This window comes from Nomascus leucogenys, chromosome 2 (genome assembly GCF_006542625.1).
Source record: "Nomascus leucogenys isolate Asia chromosome 2, Asia_NLE_v1, whole genome shotgun sequence".
In the NCBI taxonomy this organism is placed as follows: Eukaryota; Metazoa; Chordata; class Mammalia; order Primates; family Hylobatidae; genus Nomascus; species Nomascus leucogenys.
In genome coordinates, this window is record NC_044382.1 from 40,348,581 (window position 1) to 40,362,390 (window position 13,810).

At 49.0% G+C, this 13,810-nt stretch overlaps 2 protein-coding genes across 2 annotated transcripts in view; one reads left to right on the forward strand and one right to left on the reverse strand.

Annotated features, from left to right (window-relative positions):
• Positions 1-1,603: 1,603 nt before the first annotated feature.
• Positions 1,604-13,210, reverse strand: FAM53C (family with sequence similarity 53 member C). Its single transcript, XM_030828633.1, has 5 exons — positions 13,007-13,210; positions 9,901-10,130; positions 9,448-9,505; positions 5,740-6,524; positions 1,604-4,635 (listed from the first exon to the last, which is right to left on the reverse strand). Exons 2-5 carry the CDS (start codon positions 9,976-9,978, stop codon positions 4,378-4,380), a joined length of 1,179 nt encoding a protein of 392 aa, XP_030684493.1. The 5' UTR covers positions 9,979-10,130; positions 13,007-13,210; the 3' UTR covers positions 1,604-4,377.
• CDC25C (cell division cycle 25C) overlaps positions 12,959-13,810 on the forward strand; it is a 56,901-nt gene continuing 56,049 nt past the window's right edge. The window contains exon 1 of the mRNA XM_030828631.1: positions 12,959-13,358. Coding sequence (XP_030684491.1) covers positions 13,159-13,358 — 200 coding nt within the window. The 5' untranslated portion in view covers positions 12,959-13,158. The remainder of the gene's footprint in view (positions 13,359-13,810) is intronic.

A 13,810-nucleotide genomic window follows, 5' to 3' on the forward strand; every position in this document is an offset into this window, starting at 1 on the left:
CTCCACTTCTTTTTAACTTTCATCTCCCACAGCCAACCTGAGGCCTGACTCAGAATGTTTTTCTGGGCTGAGAGCCACCTCTTAAAGCACATGGCCCATAAGCTGTAGTTAGTAGGAGGGGAACAAGGGTGAATCTATACAAGATCTATCTGCCTTGCAATTTTTCTATCAAAATTATCTGCTGGGATTTTCTCCCATACAAATATTTAACTACTGTCCCAATGTCCAAGGCTGGTTTCTCACAGCAGAGAGACAGAAATGTACCTAAGTTCAGGGATGGGAAAGGCAAAAGGGAAACGCATTCGACAAATGTGGCCGGCACTTTTCATGTGCCAGGAACTTCCCAAAGTGTTGGGGACACAATATTGAATAAAACAAAACTCTTGCCCTCATGGAGTTTACATTCTTTCTTATATTAACAAGACTTCAGGAATGAAAAATGAAATCACACTTGGCCTCACAGAAAATAGCAGAAAAATCCAACAAAAATAAACTCAAAAGAAAAAAACAGGGAGACAAAGTCATTTTAGATGTTCAAACTTTACCCCTGCTCAAGCAGTAGGTGAAATGAAACATCAGTTTTAAAGAAAAAAAAAACTGTAATTCTAAGCTTCTTTAATCACATGCCACTGCCCACCACTTCCCCAAAGCCCTTCGTTTCCAGGGCAGGTGACAACCCTCACGTTTTCTAGGGTGTATTTGCACCCCTGCAAAGATTCCTGCTCCAGGTAGTCAAGTCAATCCTGTCCTCCTGCACACACTTCTTTGGTATTCAATGAGTGCCACCAATTTGAAGCAGGAAACGAGGACATAAGCTAAGCAACTCGACTCTTCTTGCTGCCTGGCAAATTAGCACCACAACTGGTAAAGAAAGGCTAAGCCTTAGGGACAGAGGCTCCTGCCTGGATCTCTAAGCAACTATACTTCACCCACACACATGTCAACACAGAGAGAAGGGTGGAATAGAAAGGTCTAAAGAGTGAGCCACATAGCTTCTTTTGGCAAACCAACACTCCCAAAGGAAACATTAGGGAAAATACTGTCTTCTACAACAAAAGAGAAGCTTTGCAGCTAGGATAATTTTCCAAAAGCAGTATTTTTAGGATGGAAAAATTGCCTAGGTCTATGGAATCTGAATTCTGATGACTAAACCTCTATCTCACCAGGATGTAACGTGAAAACTTAAGAAAGATCCCTGGCCATCTCCCACCCTGCCTTCTCCCTACTTCCCAAAGCCTACAAACCAATCTAGACAAGTTCCTGATTGTACCATAAACCATTTCTCAGGGAGCTGGAATGCATTCATACTTGACTTCAACTTGCTGGGAAGTGAGAGTGACAGCAGGCAAGAGGAGACAAGTATAACTGCCAGGGAAAGAGAGACCAAACCAGACTGCCAAAAATAACCAAGGCCTTAGCAGAAGCCTGGGCCACAGTATAACATCCTGCCACGGCCAGCAAAGGGCCTAGGGTCCAAATACTGCCCCTTTTTGAAAGGTTGACCCACATCTTAGAGGAAGAGGCTGGAACAGTTAGGTGGCCTTCTACCCTACTTCTTACTTGTCTTTGTGGGGAAGGGAAGAAGACACTGTAGTACACAAGGTTGCTTGGGAAAATGGATTATTCTAATAAAACTTTATTTTTTCAAACACAGCCACAGAGGCAGAACCTCATGTTTAACACACACAGACTTATGGATTTTTTTTTTAATATAAAACAAAGTTTACGAAAATTTTTTTCCACTTTTTGTATTTGTAATCCCATTAGCACAGGGACTTTGGCAGCAGGTGGGAGTGAAGGGCAGCTGGGCTGCCACTGGGCAGTCACTGGGCACAGGAGGAGAGCACCAGCCTGGGGAGTGGCTTCACTCACACACACAGGGATACTCACCTACTGGCCAACCACACCACACACACAGCACAGATGCAGACATCTACCCAGTGTCAGCCACAAGCCCTGGAGGTGTGCTCCACTCTGGGTAAGCCCAATATGTGAAAATTCAAATAGTCAAAACAGCTAAAGTGGAGGGAGGTTGCTTGCTTTACAAAAAGAAGCAATCATAGGCTGCTTTTAAATGGTCAGCAGTCCAAATGCATTGAAAAATAGCATTTGGTTTACATAGAACTGTTGGAACAGATCTACTGTGTAAAGCAAAATGAACCATTTCTTGAAAAGTGTTCCAGGGCCACAGGTTCTTAGATTGGGAAGCAAGATGACAGTTCTGACTAGCTTAGTTTTCCAGACTGAAAGTAATGGAATTAAAATAATGATAACTGTAGACCTTCTCCCCTAAGGATGGTGCCCTGGGGCTTTGGGGAAACCAGGATGGAGGCAGAATCATTGCCTCACTTCTTCAGCTTAGGGCCTGCAGAAACTCACTGGCATTGCCAGTGACCTGTTGGAAGCTGGCACAGCCAATCTGCAGCAGAGAGCCCAGGGATGAGGATGCCCCAGGAGGAAAAGAAGTTGGCACCAGGGAAATTATGGCCTGAAAAGGGAGAAGAGCCAGGGGAGAAATGAAACCATAGATGGGCTACTCCTGGGCTCAGTTTCCCTGGATTCTCTAGAGGGCCTCTCTCAGGCCCCTAGAGACCTGGTAGCCTAGTAGTAACTAGCCAGGAGATAGGGAGGAGCCTCTGAGGGCCAGAGGCTTAAGAAGACATGGCCACCTCCTCTCTGGAGTGGAGACGAGGAGGCTGAAGCCTCACTGATGCTCCTGACATGCAGGAGATCCAGAAAATGTCAGGTTCAATTCGATGAGGAAGAAAACACAAAGACCTTGGTCTTCTTCCCTTACATGAGGAACTGCGTCCTAGGAAACCCTGGAAATTGAAGAGAAAAATGCCCTTCTTGCCATAAACAAGAAGGGCTGGTCAAATTTGGTCATGCAGGGTCTAACCAAAGCTGGATAAAACCTCATAAGCTATTGTGGTGGCAGCTTCAGTATGTGTTTCCACTGGTGCCAGCCCTACCAAGGTACTTAAACCCATTACTGTGGCCACTGGGACCAGCTGTCCTGGCTCAAGTTGCGGGTGAGAAACAAAAAAGTAAATTCAATCCAATGACAACCAAACTCCCAACTGCTTCTCACAGCCTTTGCTTTATACATCCTCAGCCAATCCCTCAGTGAGCCCCAACCTCCCTATGGTCTCTCAGGGCTAATTAGAGGCAAATAAACACTTCCTGGCAGGAGGGGAAGACAAGCAAACTATTAAATGCTAAACACCCCTTCTTCCTTCTCAAGTAGGTCGAAAAGGCTGGGCCTGGATCTTGTAAGAACTGGTTTCCTGCAGTCACCTTCCCAACAACAGTGCTGGGGTGAGCTCACCCATGTCTGCTGGGGACTGAATGCCACTTCTGTTGCCGGTCTGCCTCAGTAGATGCTGGGGACCAATATAGGGCCTTCCTACCTAGTCTATGACCTAGAAGGGCAGAGGGTGAGGAGAAAAGGGTCCCATGAGCAGAGGAGAGAGAGAGATAGAGCCCCTCAACCCTGCTTCAGTTTGCCCATGTGCTGTGTGCAACTCTGCTCAAGAGGGCAAAAGAGGCAGGTGGAACATAGCCTAGACAATCTGATGAGAAAAAAAGGCCAGCTCAGAAAAAATATGGTGACACCCGCCACCTGCATTCCCCAGTATGCTGGATCGAGCTAGTGGGAAGGGGGTGGGGCTGAAGAAAAGATCATTAGCTGAAGTCACAGCACTTAAAACACCCTGCTGTGCCCCAAAATGAAATCCTTTGCAGAGTCGGTGATGCTATGGATTACAAGCCTGGTTCCAGAGCTATTTAGAAAAAAGGAAAACTTGGTGCCCTCCTCTTCACTCCTTGAGCAAATCCAACATCCTGTAAAAAACTCAAGATCCTGGGGGTATCATGATACTCTGCTGTTAAGGAGCAATTGCCTTCCTTCCCTAAGGCTACGCAAACTCACCTTTCCACAAGTACACTCCCATGCACGCACACACTCTCACACAGTTTCTCTGAGGAGGCTGACTCAACCCCCCACCCTGGCCAAATTCTAAGACACAAGTGCCCTTTGAAGCAAAGGGGCTAGTGAAATTCCCCGAGCTGGGGTCCGCAGACCCCTTCCTTCCCTGCCCATTGCTCTCTTGGTGGCAGGGATACTCACACTCAGGGCCGCCATGGGAAGGGTCTGCTCTGGGGCTGTCCCTCCCGCCACCAGCTCCGTTTATCTTGTCCCGGCCAGTCTCTTGGCATGGTCGAGCTTGCTGGAGCGAGAAGATTTCCGGCTGCCCTGAGTCGGAGCCCTCCACTCACCCCCATTCCCAGGCTCGGCCCCCAGCCTTGGGGCCTCGACACTTGTTAGTAGCCATGAGAGAGTCAGTCTGTGTGGCCCCAGGAAGTAGCCTCTCAGTTTTAGTTTTCCTCAATCAAATTCAAGTCCAGGTCCCCAAAGTCCTGCTGGCACAGTGTCCGCTTGCTCAGCGCCTGCCGACCCCACCGCACAGCCCCCTCCTCCTCCTCTTCGCTTTCACTCAGCACCTGGGAGGAACCCCCAGTGGGGCTGCAGGAAGCAGAGAGGGGTGGGGGGCTACAGGCCATGAACCATGGTGGAGAGATGCTGCTGCCTTCCCGGGCTGTTTCTTGGAGACAGAGACCTCCTGAGTATGGTTTCTGTCAAATAAACAAAGAAGATAGTTACACCTGAAGGCAAGAATTCTAAGGCTTTAGGGTGAGGTTTGTAAACTTTCCTTTTTTTTTTTTTGAGACAGAGTCTCGCTCTGTCACCCAGGCTGGAGTGCAGTGGCGTGATCTTGGCTCACTGCAAGCTCTGCCTCCCGGGTTCACGCCATTATCCTGCCTCAGCCTCCCCAGTAGCTGGAACTACAGGTGCCCAGCACCATGCCCGGCTAATTTTTTGTATTTTAGTAGAGACGGAGTTTCACCGTGTTAGCCAGGATGGTCTCAATCTCCTGACCTCATGATCCGCCCGCCTCAGCCTCCCAAAGTGCTGAGATTACAGGCGTGAGCCACCATGCCCGGCGTTTGTAAACTTTCTGACAAAATTTGGAGCCCATTGTTTCCATTGGATTCAAGAATAGATGCTCCGTGAGGGCAGGAACATCATCTGCAGTGTTTCATTACTTTGTACTGCCAGTGCCTAGTCAGAGTCAGTAAATGTTTGCAGATGGGATGGACGACTGTATGAAAAAATTAATCAATTCTTAAAGAGGTTTGTAACCCAGTGGTCTAGAAAGAATAATATGAAAAAAGTGAGCAAGTACATACATACAATAATTGTACTCACACCAGGAAGTCAAAAAACATTTGTCTAACAGATGAATACACTGTAGCAGCCCATCTTGCTTCAGCCCTCACAGACCCACTTTGAAGCAGTGACAGGCAAGTGGCAAAACCAGCTTTAGGCACAAGGAGTAGGTACTGATGGAATTTTTTGCAGCTTATGCATTCTTGGAAAAGAGGGAAAGTACCTCCTGCAGGACAATTTGGGATCCCTGTTGGAAGGTTTAATATGGGTCTGACCTGTTTCTCTAACTCCCAGGATTAAGGCATTTCACAGGATGGGGGGACTTTCAGTGCTAAAACCGGGAGAGTCCCAGGCAAGCTGGGATGGTAGCTCACCCTAGCTAAGAGCTAAAGGAGGTGCTGTTGGTGGCGGGGGCGGCAGGGTAATGAAGCTAGGGGCTAGCTCAGAAGTGGAAATAGAACAGAGTCCCCACACTCCCATCCAAGCTCCCCTAGTCTTGCTGGTCCCACCTGATTCATCTTGTCAAAGTCCAAGGAAGGCCGCAGACGCCGGGGGTCTTCCTCGTGGCGCCGCTTGACCCCAGTTTTGCGGGCATCCAGATCACAAGGCTGTGAGCGGCTTCGGGGAAGGTTGCGGAGACCTCGAGGTCGCCAGGGCAGCTCTGGGGAGGATGCGGGAGAGCTCCGGGCAGAAGGCAAGAAGCGGCTTGCCTGTGGGCCCAGGCTGGGTGACAGGGAGAAGCGGCGCTGAGGTGGGCAAGGTGACAAGGACTCAGCATCACTCTCCCAGGAGCCACTTTGAGGGGAGGAGGCGCAGGGTCGAGAGGAATCTTGGGCCAGGGCCAGGCTGAAGAAAGGAGGGCTGTAGGGTCTGTGGGCTGGGGCACATTGAGAAGAGGCACTGGGAGCTTGGAGGAACCTGAGGCTGGAGACCCGCTTCGGGGGGCTCTGGTGAGGCACCTGCGGCCCACCCCCTCCACCACTGCCCCGGTGCTTGATGGGAGTCCACAGCTTGGAGGGGGCAGGCCGCCACACCGGCTGCCAGCGAGACAGGTCCACGGGCACTGAGAGTGAGCGGCAGTGCCTCTTGGATGGAGGGGCAGGGGGCACAGGAAGCTTCTCTGGATCTGGGGGCTCAGGTCTTAGGACTTGGGAGAGGGGCTGCTCCTTGGGGGAGCTTCCCCGACTGGGTGGTCTGAGGTGCAGGCTCAGGCCTGAGGGATGGTAGCTGAAGTTGAGGCTGTCCTGGAACTCAGCACAGGAACAGTGGGGCAGGCCCCTCCAGGAAGCACCTTCTGGAAGGCATTTATAATAAGAATAATATTAATGATAGCTTACATTTTTTAAGAACTTACCATTTGCCACACAATGTATGGAGCATATTATGTGAAAATTTCCAAAAACCTTATGAGGTAGGTAGTATCATTATCATTATCCCCATTTCACAGATAAGAGAAATTCAGTAACTTTCCCAAAATCACATAGCAATCAAAAGACCAAAGGAGGATTCAAATCCAGGTCTGTTTGATGCGAAGGCTAGGTTTTTAAACCACTATGCTCTATTGCCTCCATTGTGACCGACTACCTGGAATCAAAAACATTTCATCTACTGCCTGCCACTCCCTCTCAAAGGTAAAAGAAGTCAAGAGAAACAAACACGTTTGTGAATGTCCTGCTCATCTCTCCCCTGCCCCTCCCCTACGCTTGCCCTGGATGCTGAAAAGCAGGCCTATGCTCTCCTTCCTCGGCCTTTCCTCTTCTCATGTGTCAACAGCACCAAGTCAGGAGTTAGGACTGCCAAGAAGTAAGAGGTAATCAGGCAGGTAAGAGATCATTTTTATTCCTAGGGAGGGCAAACAGGGTGGGAAAGGCCTTTGACAATGAAACCTGGGCTTGGGAAACCCTGACTTTGTGCTGCTCATCTTCCTTTGTGTCTGGCCACCCACATATTCCGATTCCCTTCCCCTAGGCCTTCTCTTAAATCCAAACAGATGGAGGGACCAAGAGAAGGAAGGGAAAATGGACTAAAAGAAACAATCCTCACTCACTGTATTCCAACCAAAACTGTGACTTTTGGGAGATAGCTCATTAAGGGAAAAAGGGCCTAGTCCAAACTCCTCTGGCTAGCTGGCTGGAATTCTGCAGGGGCTGGATATTTGGGGCAAATGACAAGCATATGAAGTCAGACTTGATGGTGGCAAAATTCATACTGAGTGTATTTGGTCTATAGTTCTTCCCTCTACTAACCACTATGAGGGCAGGGACCATGAGTTCCTGCTCTATACTTATGACACAATACCTGGCTTTCAGCAAGTCTTTAAACAGGAGGAAGAGATGAATGAACATGTTTTTGCCAACTCACTTCCCTTGCTAGGTATCCCAGAAAAGAAAATGAGATGCAGAACAGCTGAGCAGCATGAGTTAGGGAGTTCTGATTGTCCACCAGTGATGCCTCCATCTAAATGTCCCTACGATCAGGGGCCCTTTAACTGAGTAATTAATAATCTAGGAATTTATACCTCAGATATATTTTCACATGTGAAAAAATGACATATGTACAAGGTTATTCACTACAGTTTCTTTTTTCTTTTTTGAGATGGCGTCTCGCTCTGTTGCCCAGGCTGGAGTGTGGTGGGCGCGATCTCGGCTCACTACAACCTCCGCCTCCTGGATTCCAGCGATTCTCCTGCCTCAGCCTCCCGAGTAGCTGGGATTACAGGCGCCTGCCACCATGCCCAGCTAATTTTTGTATTTTTAGTAGAGACGGGGTTTCACCATGCTGGCCAGGCTGGTCTCAAACTCCTGGCCTCATGCTATCTGCCCACCTCGGCCTCCCAAAGTGCTGGGATTACAGGCATGAGTCACCACGTCTGGCCCACTACAGTTTTATGTATCCAAACAAGATTGGAAATAACCTAAATGTACATCAATAGAAAACTCATTAAATAAGCAACTATACATCTATGCAGTGTAATAATATGCAGCTATATATAACAAGGGAATGCTCAGCATTCTGATAGGGAAAGATCTCCTAGCTATATTAAAGATTTTTTTTTTTTTTTGAGACGGAGTCTTGCTTTGTTGCCCAGGTTGGAGTGCAGTGGCATGATCTGGGCTCACCACAACCTCCGCCTCCTGGGTTCAAGCGATTCTCCTGCCTTGCCCTTCCAAGTAGCTGGGATTACAGGTGTGCACCACCATGCCAGCCTAATTTTTCTATTTTTAGTAGAGACAGGGGTTCAGTGTGTTGGCCAGGCTGGTCTCGAACTCCTGACCTCGTGATCCGCCCACCTCGGCCTCCCAAATTGCTAGGATTACAGGCATGAGCCACTGTGCTCAGCAATTTTTTTTTTTTTTTTGAGACGGAGTTTTGCTCTTGTTGCCCAGGCTGGAGTGCAATGGCGCAATCTTGGCTCACCGGAACCTCCACCTCCCGGGTTCAAGCGATTCTCCTGCCTCAGCCTCCCGAGTAGCTGGGATTACAGGCATGCACCACCACACCTGGCTAATTTTATATTTTTAGTAGAGATGGGGTTTCTCCATGTTGGTCAGGCTGGTCTCAAACTCCCGACCTCAGGTGATCTGCCCGCCTCGGCCTCCCAAAGTGCTGGGATTATAGGTGTGACCCACCAGGCCCGGTCCCATTTTTTTTTTTTTAAAGGTACAAAATAATATATAGTATGCAACCTTTTGTGTTAAAAACGTGGAAATAAAATAGGTGCAGCTAACCACCATGGCACATGTATACCTATGTAACAAACCTGCATGTTCTGCACATGTATCCCAGAACTTAAAAAAGAAAGGAAATATATACATTTGCTTCTTTTTATATAAAGAAATTATAGTCACATATACTGCATAAGAAACTAATACTTTTAGGGAGGTGGTAGAAGCTGGGTAGATAGGGAACAGGAGAGTAAGAGAGACTTTTCTCAGCATAACCTTTTTGTTGTTATTTTTAAAATTTTGAACCATGTGAATGTATTACCTATTCAAAACATTAGATTATACAAGTCCCCACAAAGCTAGAATAAAAGCAAACCAACCAGATAACTTTCATGCTAGAAAATGAAAGACAACTGCCAATCTCAGAAGTTGACCCTGGCAAGGAAGTTCTAGAGGTAGGCTCGCTAGCCCTGGTCACTGGAAACCAGTGATAGAAATGTGTGGAGAGAGGAATGGGTACACACACGTACACGAACACACACGATGCCTTACCAGACACAAGCTGGAAAGGGTTCCCACAGTTGGAGATGTCTGCATGATCAGGCAAAGGCTAAGAAAGAGAGAATATCCATCATGATTTGGATTCAGGACACACTGACAGATTTCTAGGAAGCCCTCTTCAGTTCTCCTCTGCGATTCATGAGCTACAGGGATGTTGGGGACATTAAGTGTTCTTCCTCTTGTCTTCCCAAAGTTAGTAAGTCAAACAATCCACATCTTCCAACATCTCAAACCCTTCTCCACCCAAGTTTTGCTGTCCCTTCTCTATCGGTGGAAAAATCCCTGCCCCCTTCCTTTTGGGCTGGGTTTTGAGCCATTAATGGGCTCTTCCAGGTTAAGTACCATGATTCATAGAGCACAGGACAAGAGTAAAGTAATAGCAACAATCAGCCTCAGAAAAAAGGGGGAGGGGGTCGTGGAGAAGCAGGAAGACTGGTCTTTTACCAGACTGATGCTGAAGCGTGTGCATTTCAGCTCATCCAGAGTCTGCTTCTGTAGCTGCTCAGTGATCAGGGTTATCATGATTCTCCCCAGGATTTGACTTGCACACTTTGGAGCAAATGATGGATGTCTTCCCTGTTGTTCTTCCAGACCTCACTCGTGAGCCGTCTTCTGCCACTGTAGCACCATTCTAGCACCATTGGGACTTCCCTCTCCAGTCATGCCTGCTGAGTCTGCCAATTAGAGGGACCAGCCCCAAGTGATATTAGAGATGCACCTGGTCCAGAGATGGAAAATGCATGGCACACATACCACAGCACCCCTAAGCCAGGCCTCTGGCAGACATCAATTGATCACAGCTCTTTCCAGCTAAGCCTAAACACAGCTTCAGAAATTATGAACTTGGCAGTCCAGATATGAAATAAAATAGAGTTGGCAATCAAGTTGAAACTTATTTGCCACCCTTAACCTGGTTCATGCTCTGTTGTTTCTAACTGGAATACCAGCACCACTTAGAAACAGCTGCTCAAGTGAGAGAGAGGGATGCCCAAATGATTATTTCCATCAGGATCAGCCCAGTATTTTATATTCCAGTCAGAAGTGAAAACAGGTACCCTTCTCCTAAACTACAGAAATAGTAATAAGAGAACAAGGAAGAACAGTGGTTGTAGGCAAGGCTTTCTGCTTCAAATCTGAGTACATAGGATTTTATGTCCTCCCACGGCCTAAACATCTGATATATTATTGTTTTCCAATAGATACAGTGTTTGTTTTCTTATCAAATGGGAAGATAAAGAAATGGTCAGGGTAATTCCAATACATTTCAACTCTACAGACGTTATAAACAACAACTCCATGACTATTCAACTAAGCTTTTAGCCTGATCTAATGCAAAGTCCATGGATACAGTTAACCAAGATTCTTTCTCATGGTCAACTTCTGATAGAAGCAAACTAACTGTATCAGAGAACAGGCTTCAAGCCCACACAATTACCTGAGAGGCCTTGCTCAAGGGAAGAGGGGAGGTTAAGCCAGTGTCTTGATTTTGTTCTATCTATTCCCAGAAATGAGCAGCAAGCTGACAGCTTACCAGAGAATGTGTGTAGCATTAGCTAGTCAAGAGAACAAATCATCAAGAAATCTAATTATTAATCCAATTTGCTAAGAGTTTTGACAAATCATTTAATACTCCTTGGCCTCAGTTTACCCATATGTAAAGTGGGCACAATAATCTTAACCTGTCACAGGAACAATATAACATATTAAAATACACAAAATGTACCATCTGGCCTATAAAAATCAGGAGTCCACACAGACTACCATTTCTCGTTCCCGTTTGTGAATCTTCAAGGCCTCAGAATGTCAGAAGTAATGAAATCAATAAGATGAAGAAGGCAATAGGGTCTATCTCTCTGGCTGAATACCATCCTCCCTCACCTGCACACTAAGAAAAGCCCAAGAGGGCTCTTCCTTCTGTGACCTTGGGGGCAGATCACTCTACAAAAAAGAGGAAATTATCTCTACCCCACTCACACCTCAGAAGGAGGCCACAAGGAAGAGCAAAGAGATAAACCTGGATGTATTTGGAGTTCTCTGGAAGAAAGGTGCAAGAGAAGTCAATCATCATTATAGTTAACTATCATTTTCATGCATAATTATTACCACCCTGAACAAAATTCTAGCTTCCGGGGAGCTCTCTTCAGCTGCTTCCCCTATATTCTTACGGGAGAAGCTAAAGCTTTTATCACTTCTGCTCTTGGTTTCTTAACTCTGCTGCCCTCAAAGATCAACCAGAGAGGGAACCTAAGTGCAGGATTTTACCCTAGAGACCCCAAGCCTCAGACTAACCAGCTATGAGGAGCAGGGAGTGAAGCAAACTCTCTAGCTTTTCATGAGGCATCTGGACAAACAGCAAACTCCCAGCCATCTCTAGGATCAAGTCAAGACAGTGAATTTGTGTTTTTCTGCATTTTAATTGTTGGGATGTGGCCACACACAGCGGTAATTGGAACAATGCAACTACCACCACGCAACTGATACTCTCAGCCTGAGTTTCCTAAAACAGGCCAGGCTGAGAGGGGGAACAGAACGGAAGCCATAAGGAATCAAACCAGGACACAAAAGAAGGCAAACCAGCTCCGCGAGGGGCCTACTCTTTCTCAAGCAGGCATTGAAAAAAGTGTAAGAAGCCCTCTCTTGCCGCCTTCCTTCCCCTTCCATTTTGTGTATCTTAAGGGTAGAGACAGCCCTGAATGTTCACTAAACAAGTTAAAACTTCTCGGTTTAACAACTGGCACGGGGCTCAGCCCTTCACAGAGCAGCAGGCCGCTAGGCCCTCTCAGCAACCCCACCAGGCCTAACTCTCAGTCCAGGCTTCCCCTCCACCAGCAGCCCCCAAAAATAAAGAACAGACCCCCACCCCATCTCCTATTGGATGGCAGTAACCCCTGACACTCCTGTTTCAGGGATGCTGAGGTTGTGCTGAACCCAGACAAGGTAGGATCAGGTCAGGCCAACAGGGAGCAGAGTCACAAACCCCTTGGGGACCTTCCCCCCAGGTCCCAGCCCCACACCTCTTGGGGAGACTGAAGGAAAACATGAGGAAGGCAGGGAGGTGCATGAACAGGTAGGTGGAGACCTGCCTGCTCCTCTTCCATATGGTTCTGGTGGGGAAAGGGGTGACAAGTGGGGAACACCCCTCCCCCCACCCCCATGAAGAAGCAAAAGGCTAGGCCCCTCCAATCTTCAACCTCTCCCTCTGTTGCCCTGCCTGTCCCCGCGGGGTGGGGCATGGGGCGTCCGCTGGTCCCCGGGGCGGGGGGGGGGGGGCGCCAGGGCTCGCTCAGGGGGGCTGTCGTTCGCCTCTTCCCACTAGGTTCCATCATCTGGCCGCGGGAAGCGAACTCAGGACGCAGGGGATGGGTAGGGTCTGAGACTTAGCACTCCGCCACCCCCTCCCCCACTGGGTCCCGTGCTCTCCCCGCAGAGGTGGCCAGCGAGGCCCGGCCGCGCGGGCGGTCGGGCTGGGGGAGGGGAAAGAGGGAAGGAGGGAGGGACGGCTGAGGTGCCCGCCCCGAGGCCCCAGCGCCACCTGCCCTCCGCCACCTACCGCGGCTCCTCCAGCTCCCAGGGCCGCGGCCGGAGCAGCTCTGAGCGCTCCTTTCGCCCCACGGTGCCCTTAAAAGGCGCTGGCGCGAACCAACGAGTCCCTGAGGAGAGTAGGGGGACAGCTCCGGCTCGCAGAATCCCCCCGAGCCACCCATGGAGGGCGCAGCTCCGTGTCGTGTCTCTCTCAAAGTGTCTCTCGGACAGCACTGTTGGGAACGAGTCTGGTGCTTTGATTTAGGGATGGGGGTGGTTTCCTCACTAACGAGTCACCCCCTCCAAAATATCGCAGAAAGTGGACGGCCCCAGTTGGAGGCACATCTTGAAACCCGCGGGGGAGGCCATGTCGGACGAAGGTAAACAAAGGCATCGCCCCTGCCCTCCCTCCCTCCATCGGCCCAGCTGCAGCCTCCCACTCGGTTCGGGCCGCGTCACGCAATTAGCCACAGTGCCTCTCACCTGTTCTGCTGCTCCGCCCTCCACGACCACCTCTTCGAAGGAATCCCCCTTCCCCCAGCAAAGGACCCGTCCGCGGCGTGAAGGCTGCTGGGAAGTGTGGTCCAAGCGCCGATTCGGGCCTGCTTGGAGTCCCAGGAGCCCCTCTTGCAGCTGCCGGATCGGCCTGAACCTTAAAAACCTAGGACTTATAATGGTTGCGGGGACGTTTCCACTTGGTTCTGTAATTTGCCCTCACAAAGAACACTTTGTAAAGCTCAGGATAGCCCAGGGCTGTTCACTCACTCTCCTCTCTCTCCGCCCTCCCTTCAGCAGGATGAGGTAATGGGATTGTGATTATGACATCATAGGC

Excerpts from the sequence above, each read along its gene's own strand:
- FAM53C (XM_030828633.1), bottom strand. The coding sequence starts at position 9,978 with ATGATAACCCTGATCACTGAGCAGCTACAGAAGCAGACTCTGGATGAG. Across the intron at positions 9,506-9,900 it reads CACGCTTCAGCATCAGTCTG|CCTTTGCCTGATCATGCAGA; the intron begins GTAAAAGACCAG and ends TCTCTTTCTTAG. Across the intron at positions 4,636-5,739 it reads ACTTTGACAAGATGAATCAG|AAACCATACTCAGGAGGTCT; the intron begins GTGGGACCAGCA and ends TTTATTTGACAG.